This window comes from Thermobia domestica, chromosome 4 (assembly GCF_964235325.1).
Source record: "Thermobia domestica chromosome 4, izTheDome1.hap1.1, whole genome shotgun sequence".
NCBI lineage: Eukaryota > Metazoa > Arthropoda > Insecta > Zygentoma > Lepismatidae > Thermobia > Thermobia domestica.
Genome location: NC_137457.1, coordinates 175,652,631 through 175,680,337, shown reverse-complemented (window position 1 = coordinate 175,680,337; position 27,707 = coordinate 175,652,631). Strand labels below are relative to the sequence as shown.

At 34.2% G+C, this 27,707-nt stretch overlaps 1 protein-coding gene across 1 annotated transcript in view; it reads right to left on the bottom strand.

Moving 5' to 3' along the window:
• Nucleotides 1-2,216: 2,216 nt before the first annotated feature.
• LOC145683403 (hemolymph lipopolysaccharide-binding protein-like) overlaps nt 2,217-27,707 on the bottom strand; it is a 350,131-nt gene continuing 324,640 nt past the window's right edge. The window contains exon 4 of the mRNA XM_081754739.1: nt 2,217-2,982. Coding sequence (XP_081610865.1) covers nt 2,819-2,982 — 164 coding nt within the window. The 3' untranslated portion in view covers nt 2,217-2,818. The remainder of the gene's footprint in view (nt 2,983-27,707) is intronic.

The window sequence follows — 27,707 nt, the reverse complement described above, 5'->3', positions numbered from 1 at the left end:
CAGCATGAGCATTCTTATCTTCTATCAGTATTGGCATTAAAATCATTTTGTTTTGAGTGGTAATGTAGGATTTTACGACATGACTCTTTTTTCCCGAATACAGCGTTATCTGTAAATGTACCTCTCACATTTACAGATACTACGCATTTGAAGACTGTTTCCGCAATAAATATGTATCATCTGTGTGAAATACATGACCACAAACAGGACAAATGGAATGTGTTTGTGCCTGAGTCGGATAATATTGATAATTACTATCATACATAGGTGTTTGGAACTGGTAATTATGAAAATTTACCTCTAGGATAATATTGATTTCTCGACTGGCCTCTAAAATTTCTATAGTTACCGCGTAATCCACCTCTTTGACTAGAGTTATGATTCTGATTTTCTCTATTTTGTCTGAGAAAATTTTCCTTTTCCTTGAAAATCCTGTCAGTCTATATGACCATTGTTTTTATCTATATTACCATTGTCATCAAATCTGATCAGCAAAAGCATGTCATACACAATGTTCGTGACTGGTTCATCAGGTTTTTGTATTCTCTGTTGCAATTGATCTTCTATGCCTAAACCTAGTGTAGATCTACCAAATTCCTTAAAAAATAAGTTTTTTTAAAAAAAATTGTTATAAGATTGTGGCTCTTCACTTCGTCTCTGTAAAAGTACCCGTAACCTTTTTCTAAATTACCCTGTAAATGCAAAAGGTAACATTTTCTTTTTCTTAGCATCGTCTCAACCATTGATCCTACATTCGCCATCATATTCCTCCATAATAAACGTATATCATCACCACTTTTGACATCGAACCTCGGGATAGGCAACAAATCTCGAGCAACCTCAACCTTAACCGAATAGTTTTCCGGAGTTTCTGTATGCGTTCCCTGATTAATTTTGCTGTTTAGCCTAGTATTATATTTATGTCGAATTCTTCTTTGCGTTTTCTGTAATATCACTACATAAATGTATCTCATCTAACAATTCTTTTAACTCATCAATAGGCATGAGTAAAATAAGGCAAGAAAAATATCCTTTTAACTTAAATAACTAATATCACATTGTCATGTATGTAATGTAACCTTAATTTTTTACACCACCTTAAATATAACGTTAGCACTTAACATCTAAAAGGTTTAAATAGACTTTGAAATATGATTGCACACACGCGCGCTTAGTGAAACATTACGAGACAGAAAACAATTTTAACAGTGAATTTCAACATACAAACTAGCTTGTAGCGCTCTCCAAAAGACCATGCACTCCACCATGCTAAAACCTTAAAAATAGGTTCGCAATCTACCTTAAACGTGACCGGATTTGTCACGTAAAAGGAGGTTAGAAACTTCCGGAGGCATGTCGAACGGAGCCTTTGGTTTGGGTTGCGAACCCCAAACAATTATATACATGAAATTACTGAATGGCCTTAACATTCACCCAGTTCCTCTAAGAAGTAATTTAAATTAGTGCAACTCTTGGAGCCGTAGATAGCGTAGCTCAGAATTAATTAGAAACATGGGAGTAGAAATTCAAAGATAAAATTCTATAACACAGAAATAATTTAGAATAAGAATTTAATGAATTGATCTTGAATAATTGAATAATCACAGACTATGGTATGGACTGGTATGACTTAAAGACTAGAGAAGACAATAAATAAGCTTTTCAAAAGTCTGGGTATATCAGAAAAAATAATTATCAAATTTGTAAATGTATAGTGTGCAATAGAGTAGCAAAAACAAAGGTTTGTAAGTCATTCACTGTTTTGAACTCTTATTTTCTGTTCGTTGTTTTGTTGTAATAAGTTGTGTATTGGCGTAATATCTTTATTTAGATCATCTGACCCATGAAGCTACAAAGTGATATGTAAGGGCAGTTAGTTTTTTCTCATGAATACAAATATACTTAATTTGTTAAAATTAGTTTTGTAATGTACAGTTTTCTTTCATTATATTACTGAGCTGTGACCAATGTATTTTTCTGTAATATCTGTTATCGATTATTTAATATCAATTTTAAATCACCATTCATAATAAAACATGATCGGTTAACGTTATGATTATACCGATAAAGATTTATATTGTGTTATAAGTCGAATACTTCAGGAGAAAAATGAAAAATATTAATTGATGCAGATTTCAAAATCAATCAACTATATTTTCTGAGATATATTGATTCAATGTATAGCATTGCAATTACTCACAAAAAATGATTCTAACTAAGTAAGTATAGTATGCTTAACTAAGTATAGTATGCTTAAAATAACTAAGTATAGTATGCTTAGTGAGATAGATATTCTCTCACTTCATTCACAGTAGATCTATGCAACTAAATTTTAAATGAAAAAGTTATTTAGTTAGTTTTGTAAACGTTATAAAACTATGAGTTATTGATATACATTATTGTGAGTATAGAAACCCTATATTAATATATAAATTCTGAAATTAGCATTAGAAATTGTAGTTGTGAACAAACGCGATTATTTCAGTTAGAAAGTTTCTATCTGCTTATGCTCTCTGACAGAAAATAATCACTTTGTTAGGTATATATAATATATTATTATTATAACATGTTACACAAATTATTTCAAAATTAACTCTTTCCTTCTATGTGTTAAAAACAAATTTAGGACAACCTGATTTCAGACACTTCTCAGAAAATCTTAATTAGATTAAGATAAGTTTTTGATATTTAATCAGCACTAATTTATAATATATGTATGTAAAATAAGGTATTAATCAACAAAAATCAAAGTATGAGTCTTTTATTTATATTAATTGTTTTGTGGCTGATAATCATACTATATTCCATTCTTTGGGTATCACCATAGTTCATATTCACAAATAAAATTCAACTGTGGATAACAATTGATATCGATTAATGTTCCTTGAAGTCTATCAAGAGCGCCACAGTGTTCTATTTCTAAGAAATTTTTTGGTTCTCCTGGCCCCCAGCGTTCAAATCCAGTTGATTTCAATGGCTCGCCTGTAAGAACAATAAGCAGACAAAAGCTGTATTGTGTAAAGTACACTCTTATAGAAGGTAATGAGAAAAGCATTTTCTATATATATATATATATATCTATATATATATATATATATATATATATATATAGATATATATATATATATATATATATATATATATATATATATATTAGGGATGTGACTTTTTAATTCTTTACAAACTTTTAATTTTCCTGATGTTGTATTTAATGAACTTTTGCCTATGCGTTAGTTCTCTGGTGTTATTTTCGTTCCGGGTTGGCAAAAAGACCCGCACCTAATGTATTTTCATATGCGAGGTAAGTTAAAAAAAGCGATATATGATAATGATTTTTTATTCGCAAAACGTAATAATGAAATCAAGTCTGCTATCTAGGTAATGTTTAATTGACATTGGTATAATATAAATTGCGATAACGTAATATATTTATCGTATAATTATAATCAAAATGTACAGATCTTTGTCTGCACATCAACCCATCAGGCAGACAGAAATTTAAAGATTCCTATGTAAAGAACACATTATGTTTTGTTGTAAGTTATAAGTAAGCAACAGAGATACAAGTTATTTTCCAAATTTTAATTTATATTATGCACATTAAACACTTTTACAAATCAGTTTTATTGTCGTTACGAGCCTAGTAGGTGCCGGTGATAAAACTTTATTATTCTTTGCTTTTATATGTATTTGCAACAGTGCTTCCCTCAATTGTCTTTCTAATTTCGATCTCTTCTATTTCTAGATTAAAAAGTGTCATTCAAAACCAAAAGATCAAAATCAGCACTTGAATCAGCTGGAAAAAAGTGAACACAGAATTTAGCGACATGTAGAAAACGCCTTTTCAGAATACCAGAAATGAAAACGGACATGCGTGAAATGTGTAAAATTCCTACAAACACAGACATAGTTAGTAGATATTTGGGATTATACGATTAACTGAAAGGGCAGTCGGATAGAATAATCTCTTAAGAACTGTGTATACTTTGGGGAAGCTGAATTTTCTTTTGCTTACTATACAGCAAATTTAAGCAAAAGTTGCCAAGCTGATACAGTTGTTCGTAAAATATAGAAAAAATGAGGAATGAGGTACTTCAAAAATCTCTCGCTAGTGTCTTCGATACTACAAAAAAAAAAAAAAAAAAGAAAAAAGAAAACTGGCTTTGCAGTGAAGACAAAGAATTGTATACAAAACAACTCTTGTGGCCGAGTCGGATACACTGCCGAGAAAGTTGCCTCTATATCAACGAACCATCCTTCAAAAAGGCGAAGTAGCTCAATTGGTCCGTTTACAAGCCAAGTGCAACATGTGAGCATCAGTGATACTCAAGAACGTAAGGTCAGCAGTGACCGAATTTTCAGTAGATCCTCTCCCTATGAAACGTAAGTATCAAGCAACAAAATCTGCAGCCAAACACGTGTCGAAACTGTATCTGTCTACAGGATAAGCAATGAAAGTTCTTCAGAACATCGTTGACGAAGAAATAAATGTACGCACACCTTGACAATCGGAGATTTTGAGTCGAGTGATCAAGGAAGCTGAAACAATGAAGAACCGGCTTAAAGAAATTTTCGGTGAACAGGAATTGCATTTTGTTGGGACCAGAATAGGAAGAAAAGATTATCAAGTGCAGAATTGTGAAAGAAATCTTCGACTTGGAGTTTTGGTTTGTGAAAGCAGATCCGCCGAGAATATCTATATCTTACTGCAAGCCTTGTTGGATGAGTATAATGCATGGATGAGTATTAAAATGATCATTTGTGACACCACAGCACTGAGTATAGGGCACAAAAGTGATATTGTTGTTAGACTCCAGTGACATTTTAAACAAATGGGTTTTGATGAGATTTAGTTTATAGGATGTCAGCAACATATTCTTGACCTGGTTCTGCGACACTGGATGGATTAAGAACTCTAGATAAAATCACGGTCATCCAGCTTCAACTATCAATTCATTTGAAGATGTTTTGGCTGGGTAAGAGGACTTACAAGAAAACTATTCTGGCACAGGAAAGGTACCGCCACGTAAAAATCCTAAATGGACAAATGATTTTCGGTTTGTACTTGAACTTCGTGAAGGATATAATTTCTACTGGAAGGAGAACAAGTGGCCTCAGTTGAACTGGCAGAAGGTACCTTTCTGAACAATGATAGATGGAAGTCACGTGCAATCTATGCATGATTGCCTTTTTTCTCCTTCCAAAATTGAGAGATCAGCTACAACGTACTTGCGACTTCATCGCAACTAGAGGAAAAACGTGTGGTTTTCAATTCAACACTATACAGAGAACACATACAATGAATTGCGTGCTGCTATCTCCGACCCAAAGAGTCCTAAAGCTTTAAAGTGTTTCTCAATCACTGAATAAAAGAAACTTCTATGCTGGATGTGCCTGGCTCAAATATTCTGGCCGAGCGAGCTGTGAAAGTGATGAAACAGCATCACAACACTTGCAAAAGTGACAAATATCTCAACAGCAAGTTCATTAACAGTAATTCACAAATTTAAAACCATTTTACTAATGTACTGTATAGAATATTCAGTGCCAAATGCAGACTGTGTAAGTAGGCGAATTTTCTCTTAATGCTAAAACAGCATCAATGTATGTGCGGGAGCTTTTTTTCAGAATTAAAGAAAATCAAAGACATTTTCCAGGTTTGCAGCCAAATGTTCATTGTTTGCCACCCCAGGCTTTTCAATTTGAAAAAAGTCGTATACCTAATATATATATATATATATATATATATATATATATATATATATATATATATATATATATATATATATATATATATAGATAGATAGATAGATATAGATATAGATATATAGATATAGATAAATTTTAACATTTACCTAAACCTACAAAACTATGAGATGTTCAAATTTTTTTCATATTGATGTAAAGATGAAAATATGCAACAATATAACTAGGTCGAACAAAACAGACCAAAGCGGGCATATATATTCATCGAAGAACTTCTCCAAGATAAAGAAAAAGGTATAGCTGAATATAAATAATTATTTTTGACTTTTGTTAGTAAATGGTCATAAAATGTTGCTTAACATAAAACAATTATTTGCAATACGCAATAAACATATTAATATTCAATTAATATTAGAGTGCATCATCATACAGCATTTCTATTTATTTTGCCAGACGACGTAATGCAGTCTGGTAAATTAACTTTTATCTATCTAAAAACTTTGCCCCCCCAAAAAAAAATAAAATTTTATTTAATCCTACATAAATATAGACCTAATATAAATCATTATTCAACTAATAAATACTCAGATCTTATTTAAAATCCGTGGTTAGGGGTAAATTCTTAGGATAAATTTTGCAGAAAGTAATGTAAATCTTGTAGCAAAGACTATGCAACAGTTTCGACAGTTAATCAACAGTTTGTTTTTTATTTAGGTCTCAGACTTTTTATTTTTATATATCCTTTGTATATGTAATACAAGCATATATATTCTTCGTTATATTACAACTACAACACAGGCATTATAACGTAACAAGATATATATTATAATTGTAAGTAGACGAATTTTTAAAATTAAAATTACAAAGAAGCTCATCACTTTAGAATATTCCCGAAATTTGTATGATAACAGTTGTTTGTGCTACTGGAATCTTCTCATCCTCCCACCTGTGTGTGCGTGTGATTTTTCCGAAAGGTTTGCACCCTTTGTAAAGAATGCAGTCTTCAAGGTAGACATGTTCGTATTTAACTAATGAAAATTTGTATATATTGTTATAATGTATGAGAAAACGAATTTGAAGCGGAGGTGAAAATTGGCAAGGGTTGTGACAGTATGACTAGGAGATATTTTCTCTCTACTTAATTATTTAACCAGTATAAAAACATAGACACGCTCCAAAGGAAGAAGGTAAGAATCTTGAGTTAAGTTGTTCGTGGTTTTGTAAATTACAGCTCATATTCCTTATCATAATCTACTCTGTGTACCAGAGATTTCATGTATTGGCCTAGGAGGTAAAGTTTGCCACAACTACACTCTGAATGCATTTTCTTAATGTTACTATTACGTTTGAATCAATATGATATGTTGGTATTAGAACCATGCTTTCGTGTTATGCTGGATTACTGGCCCATTAGCTGATTTATGATTGGATGCATAGATTAGAGTTTATCGTCTCTTTCACAAGCGAGGGTACAAATGGAACTACAACGTAATCTATATTCCGGACCATATGAGCTCCCTCTGGGAATCTGACCAGGATCTCCACAGCTGAGTACTTGTAAGGAAACTATACCCACAGGAGAGGTCACTAGCAGATCTAGAACCATGTACAATGTACTTACCGTTCCCATTCAGAATATTTATCTCTATATAGTAAAGACGATGCCAGCATTAATTTCTTAAGGGGGAAAAGCGGACGGAGAAAGTAATTTTTGTGGAGGCAAGTATTCTTTTGTAAGTAGGATTTTATTTATTATTATTTTTCTTACAATAAAATACTGCATTTCTTGGGAGCAACCTGGGGATGATGGTGCCCGGAAGCTGCAACCCCTTCCCTTATATTGCCTTTATTGCCTCTGTATATAATTTTCCATAAGTTGCAAGATAAAATTCGGAAAAATCAGTTGTTCATTTTAAGGACGTATATTGAACAGAAGATTTATTCGTTTATTTTCTTCTTGTCACACATAATCAAACACGCACCAATTATGATATGAATCATAGTGTTTTATCTTTTCATTTGAAATCCAACAGAAAGTGTCAGCTTACACATGAAATATCAGTTGCGAGATCTATCGACTCTTCACTCGTCAAATTACAGCAAACCGTCTACTTTCCATAGAAACATAAAGAAACGCAAAGTCCTCATCATATAACAAATTTCTTTGAATTTTACTGCAGTCGTGGGGAAAGAGCACACCACTTTTGAGGAATCCTATCCAACAGTATAACATTCTTCCACTTTTAAGATTCTTACTGATATATTGTGGAACATGATACTAGTCATTCAGTATTTTCATCTAAATATTTCATTAATATAGCTGCATTTTCAAAAGGCAATAATCGGATTATTAGACCTAATAAAAAATAATAACCTCACACATTACACTACTTCGTAATAAATCAGTGAAATATATGTTATCCTTTTTATTTTTTGTTTGTTCCTTTTTATTTATTCAAACTTTGATATTTCCTCGCCTCCAACGAAACGCCGTAATGATCTGATATGTAAAGAACTTAATATTTTAAATAAGAACAGCAAATGCTATTTCTTTCTTCACTTTGCTTTCTTTTCTTGTGATACAATGATCAGTTCACTCCATTTTTCTGAAATGACACAGCATTTAGGAATGATTCTTCAATGATAGGAAATAATATTTACAAGTTTTTAACATCAGGGGTGGGACGAAAACTAGTTGGTCCTTTCGTAAGAAAATAGTCCCCAACAAATGCAATATGTATGTTGGCAATTATTGTATTGTTAATTCACGTTAAGAATATTTCAGATCCAAGTAAAAACCTACCTCCTAATACTATGGAAAACTCGGACCATAATCAGAGTTTTAGGAGAATACGGTTGCAACCAATGTTAAAACATGATGAGCGCGCGCCAGTACATAAAGATGTTGTCCAAGCAAGCAAGTAGGTTACGGGCTACTCCGAGTTAGTGTAATAAGTATTGAGAAAGCAAACAGTAAGTGCAATATAAAACTTAATGGCTTATAAAAATATATTAATTGGAACTTAAGATCGGAAATCCTATTTCAAGATCTTATCTGCATTTAAAGATCTCAATGTTCCTGCAAAGGCCAGAGAATCCACGTATTCCATCTTGCCGGAAGTAGATTGGCTATTATTATTAAGACGACTCTTTTTCACAGACTACCAGAATACCAGGATACTTTTCATATTTTTATCATCTAACAATTGATGTCGCCATTTTACGACTTACTCGAGGTTTGGCAGAGCAATTAAACACATGCTAGCTAAATAACACTACTTCTGCACTCGTTGTGACACCATTGGTGGTAACTTACTTGATATGTATTGTTATTTTACTCCTTTTTCTAATTGTTAACATTTCTCTGTGGAAAACGTCAAAATTATGATGTATCTCGGAATTTGTACATTATATAAAATTTTGAATTGAAATAACAACAAAAATATTAAAAATAATTTCACTCTTACAGGATCATTTGTAAGTCTTGCTTTTAAGATTTACACTAGAAGGCGTCTGGCTTATTTTTGACCCACTTTGAATTTTACGTTTTAATAACTTTTCTATTTTTTTACGAATCGGATCCAGTTATTGTGGCTTTTACTCGTTCTCTTGAAGAAATATTTGTAATAACAAGGGAACCTTCCGAAAATGATAGTTGCAGTGAAAGATATGGCATATGCCAATTGAAAGAGCTGTAACAGAGATGAACCTTCCCAAAACATCAGCTGCTCATAGCAATAGGTTCAAGAAATATAAGGGGTGGAAGTTCGGGAAACAGCAAGGTTGGACAAGGGGAAAAAGTGCAAATTCCGCAAAAAAAATGGGGAGGGGCAGGGCAAAATACAATGCTGGCAAATGATGTATAGAAAGAGACTTGTCACATGGAGGCTACAGTAGGGTTAACAGTGTTGCCAACTGCAATAAAAAGTACATGTTTTGCAAAGAACACTATATGAATTGAGTGCAATATTCAATGTCATGTAGAACATAAGATATGGCGTGCAAAATCAGTGGTACAATCTAACAAGTGAAAATAGAAAAAACAGAAGTACAAAAATACGGAAAAGACGAAGTTGGCCATAATGAGCCACATTTGATCACGAGCTGTGCATATTAGAATGAACAAAACAAGAAATACCGACTATGCAGGAAACCGACGTACCTAGAGTCGAAATGAAAAACAGGTTCCAAAGTTGGTAGCACTGGCCATGAATATCCAGACAAGTCTAATATAGTTAGGCCACTAGGTTCACAGAAAGAAAATTCCGGCAAGAAAATTCCGTAAAATGATACCTCATTGTTCAAGTTTTATATATACTCATAATAAAAGACAAGAAAGTGCAAAAACCAAACCAAGCATGGGACATAATGACAGGAAGTAGAGACAAATATTCCATCTCTAATTTTAATCGAAACAAAATAGTTACACATTAGTTTAGGGAAATGACTCTTTAGCATAGTAACATTGGAGAAAGTGTGATAAATTTGTGTTTGAATTTCATGTTGATAACGTTTAATAATTATATAAGTTTCAAATAAGAGAATACAAATATTATTTTTAGACTTTCCAATTATTTCAATTTTTACTCGAATATTTCAATAAAATTGACTATTGTTATTTCTGTCTGTAAATACTTCAGTTGCAGTGGAATCTAAAGAAGAGAGTTTTAAAGCAACTAAAGAAGTTTTAAAACTGGTTGACCATGAGGAAAAAATACGAAGTGTGTGTCGAATTGTCCTGCCCCAAAATATTGGACCGTCTTGCTTAGGCGAAATTTGAAGTAGAGATTTGCATTGCTGAAGACAAATACAAGTTTCCTTTAATCTCTGACTATACCCTCTTTCTTACAAACTGCTTTCGGATGAAACGTACGCAGACCACTTCAGTCAAGAAAACTATGGAAACAATATACATGATTTGATTTTTGGTTTAGCTGTATAATGAATTACGAAAACATACCAAAATACTAGAGCTCTACTTTTTAGACTTTCAAACTATGCTACGCATAAGAATTTGACGCTTTATTGAACCGCTAATTTTTTTATCCTATGTCGAAAAGTATCACAGCAAAATCGGTAACATATATGGGGAAGTGAATTTAACAAAAAAAATCATTGCCCGAATACTAGTTGCAATTAATGAGCTTACTCCTTATTCAAACCTAGGGTGATTGAAACTACTCACTTCTGGTTTCAATGCTAATTGCTATAGATAAAAAACGTTAATAATAAAGCGAAGCGACATGCCCGTTATTGCAATTGATTTAGGTTCTGAAAAGAAAATGCCATCATCATCCCTAACACTTGGAATCCGGAGTGAATGAAATCTATTTGTTTTGCCGGATTCAATGCTTTTACATAAATGACAAAAACAAAAGCCATTTCTTACAACATTACCTATATATCAAAAATGGGATTTGCCTCAACTTTTCTCCACCTGTCTCAACCAAACGTAATAAAAATGCAGAATTTTTAGGTTACCAAAGTTTCTGCTTAATATATAAAACGGAAAAATATACTAATAATAACCTTTCCATATATATCTAGTACGCAAGAATGCGCTTTATCTTTTTTTCTTTTCTTTTTTTTTTTTTGCTCTATTGCAACCTAAGCTGGTACACATCACTTAGCATTTCCTGTTCGAATTTTTAATTTCCACACATCCTTAGCTACTGGTCAAATTGGAAGAACCCGTTCCTCTCACGTTAAATCCATATGAAAAAACTATTAATCATTACTGATTATTTTCTTTGTAGATTAATATTGGAATTTTAAATGCTAATTGATGTCAAACATTCCAGTTATAATACAGCAATACTGTCAGTAATGAAACATATTGTTACGGACTATATCAAAACCACAACGTGAGTTCGTTTTATTCTTAATCCAAATCGCCCTCGAAACCACGACATGCAGTTTGAAGAGACAGATAAATTGAGAAAAATATTTCTTGGGACCGTTAATCTATATAACCATACATCTTTCTAAATATTTTCCGTAAGGGAATTACTATAACTAACTAACTAACTAACTCTATGGCCTTAGGAACCCGGAGGTTCAATGCCGCGTTCACAAAAGCTCTCCACTGACTTCTATCCTTAGCTAGCTGCATCCAGTTTCTACTTTGTATTCCAATATCTGGGAGATCCATCTCAATATTTTTCTCCCATATGCGCCTAGGCATTTATATAGGTCGTTTTCCGATTGGTCTTCCAGTTATGACTTTGAGAGCGTTTCTACTTTCTTTTATTCTAGCTACACGACCTGCCCATCTAAGCCTCCTAGACTTGACGACCCTAACAATGTTGGGTAAACCGTATAAATTGTGCGGTTCCTCGTTATGAAGTTTCCCCCATTCCCCATTCCCCATTCCCGTTCCTCTTGGGTCCGAATATTCGTCTAAGGATCTTGTCCTCAAATACTTTCAATCTATGTTCTTCCCTCAGAGTAAGCGACCATTTTTCGCAACCATACAAAACAGCAGGCATGATTACCATTTTGTATATTTTAAGCTTTAAATTCCTCGACAGAATTCGCGACAACAAGAGAGTTTGAACCGAATAGTAACACGAATTCCCTGCTTTTAGTCGACATGTAAGGCAATTGCTATTAAATCAAAAATTATCAGCAAATTTCAACCCTATCTGTTCTGCTAGAGATTTGAGGGTGGCCGTGGTATATACACTTGAGAGTTGAATTGTCTATAATAACTTGTGTCTATTTGTTACCCATGTTGTAGTATGGGATCAACATTCAAACCGAAAATGGTTAATTTGCAAAACATTCGATTTTGATAATAGATAATGTAGAATATACAACATTCTGAAATCATTGCAAAAAAAAAAAAAAAAACTTCTCGGTATCTTTTGCTGTTTTTGTTCTAGTATGTGTCGACAAAAATTCTAACATATCCGTTCTTTGAACACGTCAAAGCTATGAATATAATGGTTTGTAAGTAGGTAGGTAGAAACAAATACGCGTAACCAGCAATTTTGAAAACACATATATACCGAGGTTCATATAAATCGGTTAAAATTGTTTTAAAAGGGCCTATCCTACATAAGCTATTAGACGTATGTAGAAACAAATAATATGTTCGTAAGCAGCAAGTTCGAAAACCTCTATATATTCATTTTATGCTAATTGGTTAATTTATGGATATGGGCGGATCCCACATAAAATATAAGCCGTAGGTAAAGTGAATACTATATTCAGAAACTAATATACACCGATTTTCATCTGAATCGGTTAAAAGTGTTACAAAAGAACGTGTCCCATATAAACTATAAATCCTAGGTAGAAATAAATATTATATTCGTAATTAGCATGTAACCTGCGCATACCGAGTTTCATGGAAAATTGTTATTTTTTGTAAAAGAGCGTATCTATAAGACACATAAGACACGTAAGCAACATAAACTACAAGACGTACGTAAAATGAATATTATATTCGTAATCAGCATATTCCAATAAACCTAGATAGCGAGTTTCATTGAAATCACCAAAACTTGTTTAAAATGGGCGTATCATACATAGACTAATATAATATTCGTAATTAGCATGTTCAAAATAAGGTTTGCGAAAAACGTGGTCTCTCTCTGTGTGTGTTAAATAGAGGTTATAACCAGGGCCGGCGGAAGGGGAAAATATGACCCGGGCAAAGAATCCATATGGCGCCCCCTACAGCCCATTGGTATTACTGAGTTTAAATTTGCTGTGCTACCTTACAGATAGCTGATTTTAAAGGATAACTCCTTGAACTCTCTAACTATAAGTATAAGAATCAATTATCAAACTGAGTAAGATCTTAACTTCTGTCAGTTAAATACACAGAGTAAGTTTTGGTTAACGATATACGAAACAATTATTTACACATGAGCATGCAAAATATTCTACGTCACTGATTAGAAATTTACAGAACGATTCAAGAAACCACGATTTATATAAAATTAAGCTTGATGATGCGATACAGCATTTATTTACACATATATACATAAACAACCTTGTTAACTGCGAAAGAGAACACATATATGAACAAAAGAACATACAAATATATTTTGTAACAGCATTGTACAAAAATTTCGTAATACAAATAATACAACCAGTAATATACTTTTATATCTTTATACAGTTTTAATGCAAATTGTTCTTTGACTTGTTTACAATGCTAAGTAAAGTTAACTTTTCGTGCCTTTTTCTCTGCAAAGTCTTTAATTAAAGTATCAGTGTCAAGCTCACACAGAACATCACATTCAATAGACATCATAGAAAGGTTTACAAGACGCTCTTGCGTCATCGTTGATCGTAGAAGTTCTTTATAAGTTTCAACTTGGAGAAACTTCTTTCTGCTGAAGCTACACTTACAAGAATAGTTAATAAGATTCTTAGAGCAATAGTTGCATTTGGAAATAACCCAATAAGGGAGATCTTGCAAATATATGTAAGTACTTGCAACGGTTTGCTCCACTTTCAGAACCGAGAAATGAAGGTAAAAGTAAGAGCTCTTGATATAACTGAAATCCGTCAATATCACAGTGATCTTTGTCTGTTAAAAATAGTTATAAGTCCTTGCAACACTTTAGTAAATACTCTTTGTCCGTTATTGGATGGATGTCATACAAAAACCCAAATATTTCGCTGTGCTGCTTCAGTTGTTGAAATCTTTCATTCAGGGAACAGATAATTGTGTCTAATATGCAAAAATAGAAGTTACATTTAAACGCACTGTATGGATCATTAATCGGTTCGTCTTCAGATTCATACCAAAATTGTCGTTTGACTTTTCTAGGTCGGAGTTTTGCTTCATTCTCAAATTGTGGTTGAATGTCGAGCTCTTCAGCAATTACTTTGGCATCAACCAAAATATTCTGGAAACCTTCATCAGTTTGAATGTTCTCAAGGCGACATTTGGTTTTCCTAAGCAGATCAACTGCTTGGTGAATGTCCACTGATTCTTGTTGGAAAACATGGCTAACCACATTAACACAAGAAAGAACTTCATACCAAAACACCACAACACAAACGAACTTAAAATTCAGGAGCTTCCTAGCCAGGGAACAAGCCTTATTTTTGCCCATAACGTCTATCTTTGAGTCCTTTGATGCTTCGAAAAGAGCATCGTAAATTTCTCCTAACTGGTAGCGAAATGATTTCACATCATCAACACAACTCTCCCATCTAGTATCACTAAGAGGTTTCAAAGTGAAATTGGATATATGTTTTTTCAGACCAGACCAACGATATGTGGAACTAGAAAAATAATTGTATACTCCTGCAATAAAGCAAAAAAATTTACAGCCTCACTACAGCACATTGCAGAATCATTTACAACCAAATTCAATGAATGGGAGCTACAAGGGACAAAAAATGCTCGACTATTTATATCTAATATTCATTTTTGAACGCATGAGTGCTTTCCTTTCATATTGGCACCGTTATCATACCCTTGGCCACGCAAGTTTGAGAGAGGAATTTTCAGTTTTTCTAATTCCTCCAAAATGGTGGTAGTTAGTCCTTCTCCTGAAGAATCATTTATGCACAAAAATCCCCAAAAATGTTCTTCAATGGATGGTTCCTTACCCAGTTCTACCTTCACGAAATGAACAATTATTGTCATTTGCTCTGTATGACTTACGTCTGGTATACAATCTAATATTACAGAATAATATGTTGCTTTCATTAGATCAGTGAAAATTTTATCCTTTATTTTTGACCCAAGGAGTTCAATTATTTCATTTTGAATGTCCTTGCTCAAATAATGTACATGTGTCTCTTTACATGTTATTCGTCGCAAATGCTCAGCCATACTAACATCAAACAATGCAATACACTAAACTAGTTTGAGAAAATTGCCGTTGTTTCTTGAGTAAATAGTGTCATTTTGACCACGAAATGCCAAGTTTTGAGAAGCAAGAAACTGAATTATACACAGCAGTCGATTGAGAACCTCTTTTCAACGCTCAGTTTCATTGCGAATAATTGCTTGGTTTTCAGCGTCAACTGTTTTACCTGACTGTAATCGGTTTGCAAGTTCAAACCACGATTGGAAAGCCTTCGTGTGAGTCAAAGATCTATCATGATCTGATAACAGTCCGGACATATGTTTCCAATCCGAAAAACCTTCACGAGAAGAGTGACATTGTAGTACCACCGAAAAGACGGCAACAGAAACAAAATATTGCATCCTTAGTCACTGAATAAATAAGCCAACTACGAGCAACTTCTTCTCCATTGTGCAGACGTCTTTTGTAGTTACTTGTAGTAAATCGCCGACCATCGCTGTTTAGTGGTAACTCTCGTTTGGAGACTTGAAGTGGACGTCGTCTAACAAGTATCTGACGCATTCTGTCCGTAATATGTTCTGGCCAATTTCCTGGATCATCAAGATCGATTGATTGTGATTCCAACACCTGCAAAAAAAGTCAGTAGAAAATAATGTTAAATTTGTTTTAAACATTGTCTTCTAACAAAGAATAAGTGACTAAAACTTGAATGGAATTTTTAAAATTGTGTTCATAATTTTTTAAAGATGGTAGGCTTTCACCGAGGATGGGTGGGGTGGGGGTGGGGTATATTCAAGCAGCTAGATCATCCGGAGATAAACACAAAACTTAGAATGGCGCATAACCACTAAGCCCCCGATAGATGTAAGATATAAATAAATAAAGAGGGGGAGAGGAAAAGTTTAATAATAATTGAAATAAATAAATAAATAAATACAGGTTTCGTGCGAATATAAGACGTCCACGTCATGTTCTTTTGTATACATAGGAGAATCTGCCCAGGATTTCTGAAGCCCTACCCAGGATTCTCGGTTTCAGCATTGAAGTGCTGTAATGTGGTTAAATGCCTTGACCCTGATTGGCTCCACAAATGCCTCTTACGAAGTTGAATCAGTAATGAACGACCAGATCAACCGGGATACAAACATGTTCGTGGCTGACTTAACCTAAGGAATATGCAACTTTGAAAACAACATTTCTTTGAACATTATTCTTAGCAAGTTTGTATTTCTTACTATCTGTATTTTCTTTAAAATATGCACATTATTATACACTAATTAAAACTAAACTCTGTTTTTTAAGCTCCGAAACACCACTGCCTGTGTCCTTTTTTCTTTCTCTTGAAATGTGGTGGGTTGGTATGTGATAAGTTAGTTGACTTGCATCGTAATGTTTTGGGGCTTTCTGGATTAGAGTTTGGTACTTTATATTATTTGAAAACTTTCCGATTTCCTTGCGAGCCTTGGGGGATAGAATCCGCTAACTCTTGCATCAAATGTGAGTCAGCTAGTCATTCAACCACTAAGGCAATAAATATTATATATTATTATTTAAAAAAAAATGTTATCCCATATGTCTTCCGTCAAAGCACCTTGAACGGAATACAGTGATATTATGCACCTAGACACAAGAAATGAATTCCAAAAATTGAGTAAGTTTGACCCTAAAGGTGTTTTTGATTGATTGTTTATATATTTGGCATGTTATAATTTAATTTGTGTCTCCGCAAGACGACTGGTTAAGTTTATCGCCTTATAACTAAGGGAGCTCGGGTTCGGTTCTCGGTGAGGACACAAGTGGTTCGGATCCCGCCCTTAGAACGTCATCATCATCCCATGGAAAGCAATGCAAAGCCACCATGGTTTCACCTTGTTGAGAGACCTTCGGGGTCAAACATGCTTCCGGGAAGAACACCAATCATCATCATAAATTAATTACTAATAGCAGGCATATTATGAGCTTTCTTATATTACAGTACAAAAACATATACAGTTTGAACCTCAGTATTTTCATTTTTCCAACAGATTAAAAAAAGTAATTACAGTAAAATGTATGTGGCCAAACTATAGTCTGTTAAAAGATTTTTTAAAAAAATATCAGTTAGTGAAAAGTCTGTAATCAGTTCTACTGCTTGCTTATTTGTTACAAAAATAATAATTCGATTTATATCCCGAGTTCAGGTCGAAATGACCCATTCATCTCAACACCCGTCATATTAAACCAAAGAAAATCAATAATATTGTATATGCTTCATGGAAAGTACGTGAAACATAGTTAATTTAATCCCACTAGCTAACTAAATACATACATATATATATATAAGCTAGGCCGTCATGAACATATTGGTACAAGATATTTAGAAACAATTGTCGGTCTATCGAATTTATAATTTATGCCTGTCGAATTGCAATGTACTCTAATAATGAAAGTAATTATGTTTCACTGCATTTCCTCTTACACAACGCTGTAATTGCGTGATATTCAACCAACATGCAATTGTATGTTTATTCAAATAGCAAAATGTTTAACTTCCGTCTATTACAATTTCCTGTGGAAATGCTGATCCATCTTCGTTTCGTTATCAATTGTTCTTCCTCCTGCGAAATGCTCGTAATCGATCGATCCACCTGTGGAAAGGAAAAGAACTAATACGTTACAAATAAAGTTTCTTTTCTTAAAAGAAAAAAATATGTATTTAATTTGTATTTTAAAGGTGAAGAAAATGCATAAATGATAAAATAACTGCTTATAAATATTGAATCTACATATTCCGTGTTCATTGAGAAAATGTGCAGTTAGGAAAACAAAAAATGGGGCGATTCTTACAGAATCTAGGTAAGAATGGCCTCATTTTTTCTTTTGCTAACTGTACATAAAAATTAAATTCTCTCCGTATTCATTAACAACTTTGTGTTGTGAAAATCATCAAGAATCAGCGCATTCATAAAATAGATGCGCATGCATTCAAATTAGCTGCCGAAGCCCGAACACTTTTTTTTTTTAAAGTCACGTTAATCGTATTGGATAGAAACAATCTATATAGTCTTACACTGGTACATGTTACTTATTTACGATATGTTTATGAAATAATGGGTGTATTGCAAAATTTGTGATAGCGAAACTCCACGGAGATCTGTTAACGGTAACAATCATACATTTTAACTCTTCAGAATTCTAGTTAGAAGACAATACTACTACAACTACTACAATACTACTACTACTACTGATAATAATAATAATAATAATAATAGTAATAATAATAATCACTGGCACGGCAGACCAATAGTTCCTGGGCCTGCTCCAACGCCATCAGATAGCGAGTGGTAAAAATTCATCCACCTGGGTAACAACGCGGGTCAGCCGGTCGTGTCACTACCCGCCAACAGGCGTATTAGGAGCTTTGCAGGCCAAGTGACCGTCATATCTTTATTTATGCGACTCCCCAGTTTTCCTGCCGTTGAAAAGCGGAAAGTCCGCAGATTGAACCCAGGAGCACGTAGACATGAGTCCAACGCTTTAACCTCTATACTATGGAGGCCCTCTACTTAATTAATAGATGAATGCTTGAAATACAGCTAAAGTTGGTTAATACACATCTAACGAGTAAAAGTCTTATCGCTTTGGTACATGTATCAAGCATCAGTGTTGGTATAGAATGTAATTATTGCTACTTATATCAATGGGGAAAGAACTTTCTTTGAGCCTGAAGTTCGCCGCCTATCTGAGAGGCCGCCACCCTACCCACCTGAGCCTGCTAAGACGCTACGTGTGTAAACACCTCTTCTCTATTAAACGTAATAAAACGAAAATACGTTACGTAATGTAGGCCTACTTACCTGTACTGTGTTGTTATCTTCTGGAATATTTGTTGATTTCTTGCTGGTTTCCTCATTCTCTGGTTCTACCTTTTCATTTCCATTATTGTCTGTTTCAGGAGTACTAAAGGATTTCTTTAATGCTGCTGCCTGTTTCTCATTTTCAGCCGCTAATTGTGCTCTTCTTTTTCTGTATACATTTCCAGAAGGCTTCTTTTTTCCGACATGTTGATAAAGAACACATTAACGCAACGATTCTTCTACTAAGAGTCGAAATTCAGGAGACAAAAGAAGAACACGCACACCATGAAGCCTGCACTATATGTACATGATTTGTGATTTATAATTTTCTTTCACGAGACATTTGACAGTACAAACAGAACTAATTTATTTTTGGTTGCCGATAACTCAGTATTGTTTGTGTGTATTGTTAAAGCGGCCGACATAGCTTTGTCACAAGGAGTGCAATTGTCGGCACCGCGGCAGTTGTAAGTGTCAGAGCGTGTTATTGTTGCTCAAAACTCCCAACTCTCAACAATAGCCTTTAGCTTTGTCAGCGGAGATTTTTTTATAGACATATAAGGTAAAGGGATGAAGGGATTTCCTTTGTAGGAGATTTAGGAAGAAACCGGGGTGGTTATAAAGAGTGAGGCCTATGGCATAAGGTAGTAACCAATGTTGCTACACAATTTATGGAAAAGTTAATTTTTAGTTCACCGTTTACAATAATATAAATTTAGCAAGGATTTTGGCGCCCCCAAACTCCCCTAAAATTTGGCGCCCCGGGCGGTCGCCCATCTCGCCCGGCCCTTCCGCCGGTACTGGTTATAACAGTGCTTGCAGTCTTTGGTTAAAAGAATTTTTAAAAGGTCATAGTCTTTTATAATCTCTAACATGTTGAGTTGAGTTGAGTTGATTTTAGTTTAGCGTCCCTTTCAGCAGCGAGGCTATACGAGACGTGGACCTACTGATTAACGTGGAATCCGAACCACATGAGCTCCCGCCGGGAATCGAACCCGGATCTCCCACGCCAAAGGCGCGTACGCTAACCGCTTAGCCACGGAGGAGCTCTATCTAACATGTTGAGTAAGGATTGAAAAAGAGAACTAGTTCCATGGAATCAAACAGGGTGTTAAAAAATGAGTTCGTAATCTCTGTTATGTTAAGTAGGGTTTACGGAAAAGGTACCTTAAATAGAACGAGTACATCCTTATGTGATAAAGAGGGGGTTTAAAGATTACTGTGTTGGAATATGTGTTCGTACTGTGCCGTATCTGCAAAGCTATATAACAGTTTGATTTTCTATTGTATGGCATAACTTTATATAATCTCTGGTATGTTGAAGAGACCGAGTACACAAGCATTATTCTCTGTTATCTTAGTAGCCTTCCTTTTGTAGTTTCTGTTATGTTATATAAGGATTAAAAAGGTGGTAATAATCTGCTATGTTACATAAGGGGTTGTAATGAGTCTCCATAGTTCTATGTAGTCTCTGCTATGTTACATAGAAGTTGACAAAATAAGCCATACCCTTGTAATGGCTCTGCTATGCTATAAACAGTGTTGTTTGTCTTTCTTCAATAATTACTGCTATGTTAAATAAGGGAAAAAGACTACTTGTAAAACAGAATGCTGTACACCCCTAAATGCTGTCATAGTGGAGAATGAGTTTTCGGGGTGTTCAATTTTCCATAGCTGGGCAACACGGGTGATATTCTGTATCGTGTAGCCCTGGAAATTTGACTACTTGCTATGTGGGCGCCATGGAAAAACGGTGCAAATTTTCACAAAGTGGTATCAGGTGCCGCACATCTACGAACAAATGAATTATCAGCACCGTAACCAGCAACAGAATCGTTTTCTTCCTAAAAAAGAAGAATAAGATGACGATAAAGACATTTTAGAATTAAGACCAAAAACAACGTAACATTGCATAATGATTAAGTACAAATCATAAACAAAAAGTTGAAATCTATTTATTACAATTTAACACATTCTGGGTCATTTTCTGGTGCAAGAAAAAATATGTCCACAAGAAAATAAACCTCTAGTGAAAATAAAACTCTAGTTAAACAAACACCATAACTACGCGTTAGACCGCCCTGTACGTTGTTGTTTCTCTAGATATTTTATCTATCTAGCAATATTGATAATAAGTGGGAATGTGATTTAAATGTTTTAAAATGACTTAAAAATGACAATGACAACCACCGTCATATACTTACAGTGATATATATGTTTACCCTATACGGATGGGCTGCACCACTTTAAACAAAAAGTGCTGAGGATATAGTGAAAACGTTTCAAATGATTTTCCAGGACAGAAAGCCAGTTGAGCTATGTAGTGATCAAAAATTCAATTTACTTACAAGACAGTACAAACATTTCTCAGAAAACATAACGTACAAGATGTTACACAGAGGGTACCGATATTAAAGCCAGTATAGCATAAATATTTAGTCAGGCGCTAAACCATTGTATATAGAAAAAAATTTACCGGATATAAAACGTCAAAATACATCAAACTATTGTATTTTTGGGGAAAGAATAAAGTGAATGTCGATATTCCAGTATTAAAAGTTCATCTACAAACGTTTCAGAATACACATTATTGGAGTTGTGGCATAACTTAGACAACAAAGCGTTGCACCGTTCAAAGCAAGGAACATATTAATTTGTTGATATTGAACGCATTAGTAAAACAAAACATAATTTTGGAAATGGCTACCTAGGGAACTGGGCATGGGAAATATTTAAATTAAACGCCATTGCGCCAAAAACCTACCAGTGTACAGACTATAGGACACATATCACCATCTTAGCGATGGCATTTTCTTCAGAGAGGAAATCACTAGCAGTACATCTGCCACCCATGTTCCTCAGCCATAAAATATTTTGTACAGGAACAAAAGGTCGCAGAAAGGAGTAAATCGTCAACTGGCAAAGATATACTATGTCATTTCATTCATGAATCCCTGCAGCTTCATTGAAGAAGAAGATAAAGAAGAATGTAACATGATGGAGATTTTACGCAACATTTTCCAATAACAGCTCTATAGATTTTTTTCAGAAAATAGATTTTTTTCAGACTTCACCTAAAACGAAACTACAATGACGGATAGAATTTTGCCAGAAATTCGATGTGTTAATTGTATGGATTATATAGATTCTTTACTGAACATTAAGAGTGAAAACAAGAAAACATGTTACAAACCATCAAATAGTCAAATAGACCAATAAAGATCTGGAAGGTTGTATCGATTTCTGTACGCTATTATAACAATATACGGGATCTTATTCATGAAATTAATATGCATCATAAAAATACTAATTTATTTATATCTCATGATGAAACTAATAATAAATGCCTAGTAAGACATCACAGTAAGAAGATCCATTTTTGTAAAATTCTCACCAGATGTTAGTTACATGCTTGGATTTGAACCGAACACTAATTTAAAAGTTATACAAAAGTAACAATATACACCTGATGCACTATTGCGTTAAGCATCCGAAATATACGTCTGACATTGTCTGACATTGTATAACATTATTGAATCTGTCATTGTAGGAGATAGAATGGAAGTCTTGCTATGAATTTTCAACATGGATGCGTCAAGCATACATTAGGAAGTCATAGAGTAAAAATATTTAATCCTTCGCATTACGTTCCGTGCAGGTGAGAAAATGAATTTTGAGCAAGCACAAATCGATATGAGATAGCGCAGGTCAGCATATGCCATTCTACATCTACGTCTTCGTCGTCGTTGTCGTGACTGACCCGTATTTGCAATGCAAGCGTTATTCGATATAGGGAACGTCCACGTGGAAAGTCCGTATCAACTATTACATGAAATTTGAAGTTTCCTTGCCGGCTTATTCCTTTCAATGTTACAATTAGTGAAGCAAAGAGCTAGAATAGTGGGGAAAGAATTTTTAAAATCACGCTCAATATGATTAAAACTATGCTGGGAAAATAATACCATAAATGAAAATGGACGGCTGCTCTCAGTTGAGGTTGACCTTCCAACGATCAACACCACTATTAATTATATTAAGGGTGGCGAGCACCAACCAAGAGTAAGTGAAACTAAAGTAGTAATTTTCTAAAAGAGAAGAAAATCGGCGACTTCCAGTCGAAAGTACTGAACTAAAGGAGTAAATTACTACAGGAGTAAATTTTTCATTTACTACAGAAGTAAATTTATTTACTCCATAACTAGTGGAGAGCACCATCAAAAAGTATACTACTAAATTAGTAACTTAAAGAGTAAATAAGGCCAAAATTTACTCCTAAGCAGCAGTAGGAGTAAAGTTAGAGAGTAAGGTGGGTTCTCTGGTTTCTGCGTGTTAATATACAATTCCATGGATTACCTGGACTACGAAGAATATATGGAGAGGGAGGAAGAGGTAGACATCCCAAGAATGAGGGTTTTAATGGAGAGAAGCGACCTAGTTGCGATGTATAGCGACAATAATTTCAAAGAGTGGTTTGGGTTTCGTAAGGAATATTTTGAGTCGCTGCTTGGTATGTTAGAGCCGTTACTGCAGCATAATTCTGATAGGAACCGTGCTTTGTCTCCTAGACTGCAACTTCTTTGTGGATTGCGAATCTTTCGCACTGGTACTTATCAAATCGTAGCAGGGGATCTCATTAACATCCATCGTACTACTGCTGGAAGAGCTTTCAACAGCATTATGAACAGTTTAATTGCCTTAAAGCCACTGTATGTGTCCATGTCACAGAACCAGGAAAATATATCAAGAAAAAAAAGGGAGTTCTATCGAATTGGTGGATTCCCAAACGTCATAGTGGCCATAGATTGTGTACATATACACATACTTTGTCCTTCTGGAGCACACGCAGAACTATACAAAAATCGTAAAAAAATCTTTTCTATCAATACACCAATTATTTCTGATACCAATGTGAAGATTTTGAACGTGGTAAGCCGTTGGCCGGAGTTCACGCATGATGCACGCATTTGGGACAATTGTAGAATTGCTGCGAAATTCGAAAATGGACAATATGATGGGTTGCTTGTTGGAGATAGTGGATATGCTCGCTCCAAGCATCTTATGAATCCTGTGTTTCGACCCCACACGGGAGCCGAACGACGCTACAATAGAGCCCATGTGGCTACAAGGTGTGTAATTGAACGTACATTCGGTGTTTGGAAGAAACGTTTTCAAATTCACACTAAAACAATGCGATATAAACCAAACAAGTGTGGGAATGTTTTTGTGGCTGCTGCATTTCTGCACAACTTTGGAATATAAGTTGTAGATGTGTTTCACCCTGATGCTGTGGATCTGAATGACATCGACCAATATGCACTTCAGCCAGAAGCAGATGCTGCAGGACAAGCTGTCAGAACGTCTATAATACTTAATTATTTTAATTAAAATTGCACCTAATTTCCTACTAATATAAGAAGTTAGTGTAAAGACTTTTCCTTTTCAAATGGATAAATAAGGCACTAGATTATCACTTCTGCAGTGAAATGTAACCCATTTTATTTATGTATAGTTTTATAATTTTATGTATAGTTTTTTATCTTTGAGTTATACTCTTTTTTTGTTTTGTTTCTTTCTTTTCTTTTTTCTTTCTTTTTTGCAATTAGGGGATTAACATTTACATTTTTTTACTTCAGTACACAAAGTTATACAATAAACATGTTTTCATTATTTACAATAAAAATGTTTTAATTATTTCTAAGGAAAATAAGATACCTGCTTTTATAATTTTGCAAATACAAATGAATATTATAATGTGGTAATTAGAAAAAAATATGTATTTACGCTGAAATAAACACAAATATTGTCATGTGAAAACCAAAAAAATATTAACCATTGGAAAAATATCGAAAAAATAAAATATGTTTATACATATAAAAATATTTATTCACAAAAACATAAATTTCTCGAACACATTGCCTAAAGAACTGGAACCTGAAATTTGCTGCATTTCGTTCTTGAACTTATTCAAAATTTCCATTTTAAGGTTATGCTCTTCTTCCATTATTTCTCTTTGTCTTTCAATTAACAACATTTTTGCATTGTATTCTTCTTGTATTAGGCGCATTTTTAACGAATGAAGCTCGCCTGCTTTCTCCAACAACTTCTTGTTCTTTACAACAGTCGCATGTTCTCTGCCTTTCTTCATGGGTTCACCTTCTGATAGGCTTCCACCAGAGAATGCAAGCCGAGGTTCATGAGTATGGGATAAAGTTTCACCTTCGGCAGTTTCATTGTCTTCTTCAGAGTATTTATCATCATCGATGTTACTTGAAAGGACCACATTATCTTCAGTTGCATCGTTGTCGTTAACTCCAGTTATCCCCTCGAAAACTTGTGGGATCATACCAACTACCATTTGGCTTATATCGTTCATCTTTGTCTCAGCTACTCCACCGCCAGTTTGGAATTGTTCTCGAAGACATTTAGTTTTCAATTTCTTAGCTTTCACTTTCATGTCCTTCCAAACTACTTTAAGCTGATCTTGTGATCTTTGTGTAACAGCTTCCGCGTTATATTCAACGTGTATTTCTTCCCAGGTATCCTTTTTCCTTTTTAGGATGTTGACATCGTGCGTTTTAGATTCAATAATAGATATGTACTTTTTCATTATTTCAGCAAACCTCTCATTTTCACTTTTTTGTATGTATTTTGAACGTTTCTTAACACTTAAATTGTCCTTGACTACCTCCATGTTGCTGTTAGCTCGTATCTCAAGTTGCAAATGATGCCGCTTAAATTAACACATGTCACCCACCAATAATGAACAGTGGTAGCTGTAGATGGTGGGGCAAAGCATTGAACAATAGATTCATACCTATATTAATACCACTTTTCTTTTTCATAATACACCGATCTTATAATTAATACAACAGCATTTAATTTCTTTAAATATTAATACTTTCTAGCATAAATTACGGTAACACCATATTATTGTCAAAAGATGATGCAATAATATCAGCCGGCAATCAAAATTTTTCGACAGAAAACGAAAGGCATGTATCTGCAGTGTACAGAAATGGCTTACTTCTTTAGTAAAAAGCAGTTACTACTTTAGTTACAACTAAAGAAGTAAATAGAAATTGAGTTCTCCAACAGTTACTAAAAGAGTATATTACTACGGAAGTAATTTACTAAAGTAGTCCAGACGAAAGAAGTAAGAGTTACTACAAGAGTAATTTATACTAGTTTGGTGGCGAGCACCTTAGGGTGGCGAGCTGAATGAACTGACAAAAATATGAAATTCGATATGATTAGGCATCTTTATTGTGTCATTTTATTCAGGATAAATTTTTACTTTACGTATTTAACTTACTCTTGGAAAACCAAATTTTTGCCTCATGACGAGTGTAAGTCGTATCAGAGCGAAATCAGTTTTCTAGATATATCGTTGCATGTTAAAGAAGTAAGAATTAGCACTAGCGTCAAATTGGCACACAGAAAATAATTACAATCTTCACCGGCAAAGTGTCCTCTGACAAACTTCAAATGAAATGATTTACCATCCCGATAGATAAAAAATCCAAAACTATTAAAAACCTGTTTAAGGAAACGGCCGAATCGTATTATTATAGGATTGTAGGGTTCAGTGAAGAATCCAGTGGAATCATTACCAGCAATCTATTTGGATTTCAACATCTAAACATTAACATTTTTACATTGCACTTGAATTAAAATTCTTTACCTTCTGAACAATTGCAATCTAGCTTTGAACAGGAGGTATACATTTCATTGTACCACACTTTTGTCTCAGGCTCAGGAATATATTTTACCAATTCTTTAAGTACAATTAGATAAGTACTCACTCATTCCCAATTCTTGTGAGGCGATTGTGACTATCGGAATTAGAAAACGAAATGGAGCTATCCAATTGGAAAAGGTTTTTCTAAGAGAAATTAGAATTACCAGCAAACTTAAGTGTGTATGGGGAAATTTCGACACTCCTAGAGGTCGTCCATCAGGGCAACAATATTCTGGATATTTAAAATAAAAAAATAAATATCATTTGAAGTAGTTCATGTTATTTATCATTTGAAATCATGATATTAAAAACACTACAATTATCTCGTGAATTAAACGGTAATAAATTATCTAGAAAACATATTACCTGAGTGTTTGCCAGCGATGAGTTGCGTTCCCTGATTTCTCTTGCTTTGGTAATCATTGTGAATACATATCCACCATCAAATTTAGAGAGGGCATAGATTTTAAATAATATCTATAATTGTGGTTATGAAGAATCTTTCGACAGCTACGGTCTTCTGCCGTACATAACAAAAGACGCTGGATTCCTAAATCTTAACTAATTACCGCTTGCCGTGCCATATATGGCACATACCCTTTTTCCACTTTAGCTCTTTCGTAATTAATCAAAAACATCAAATGT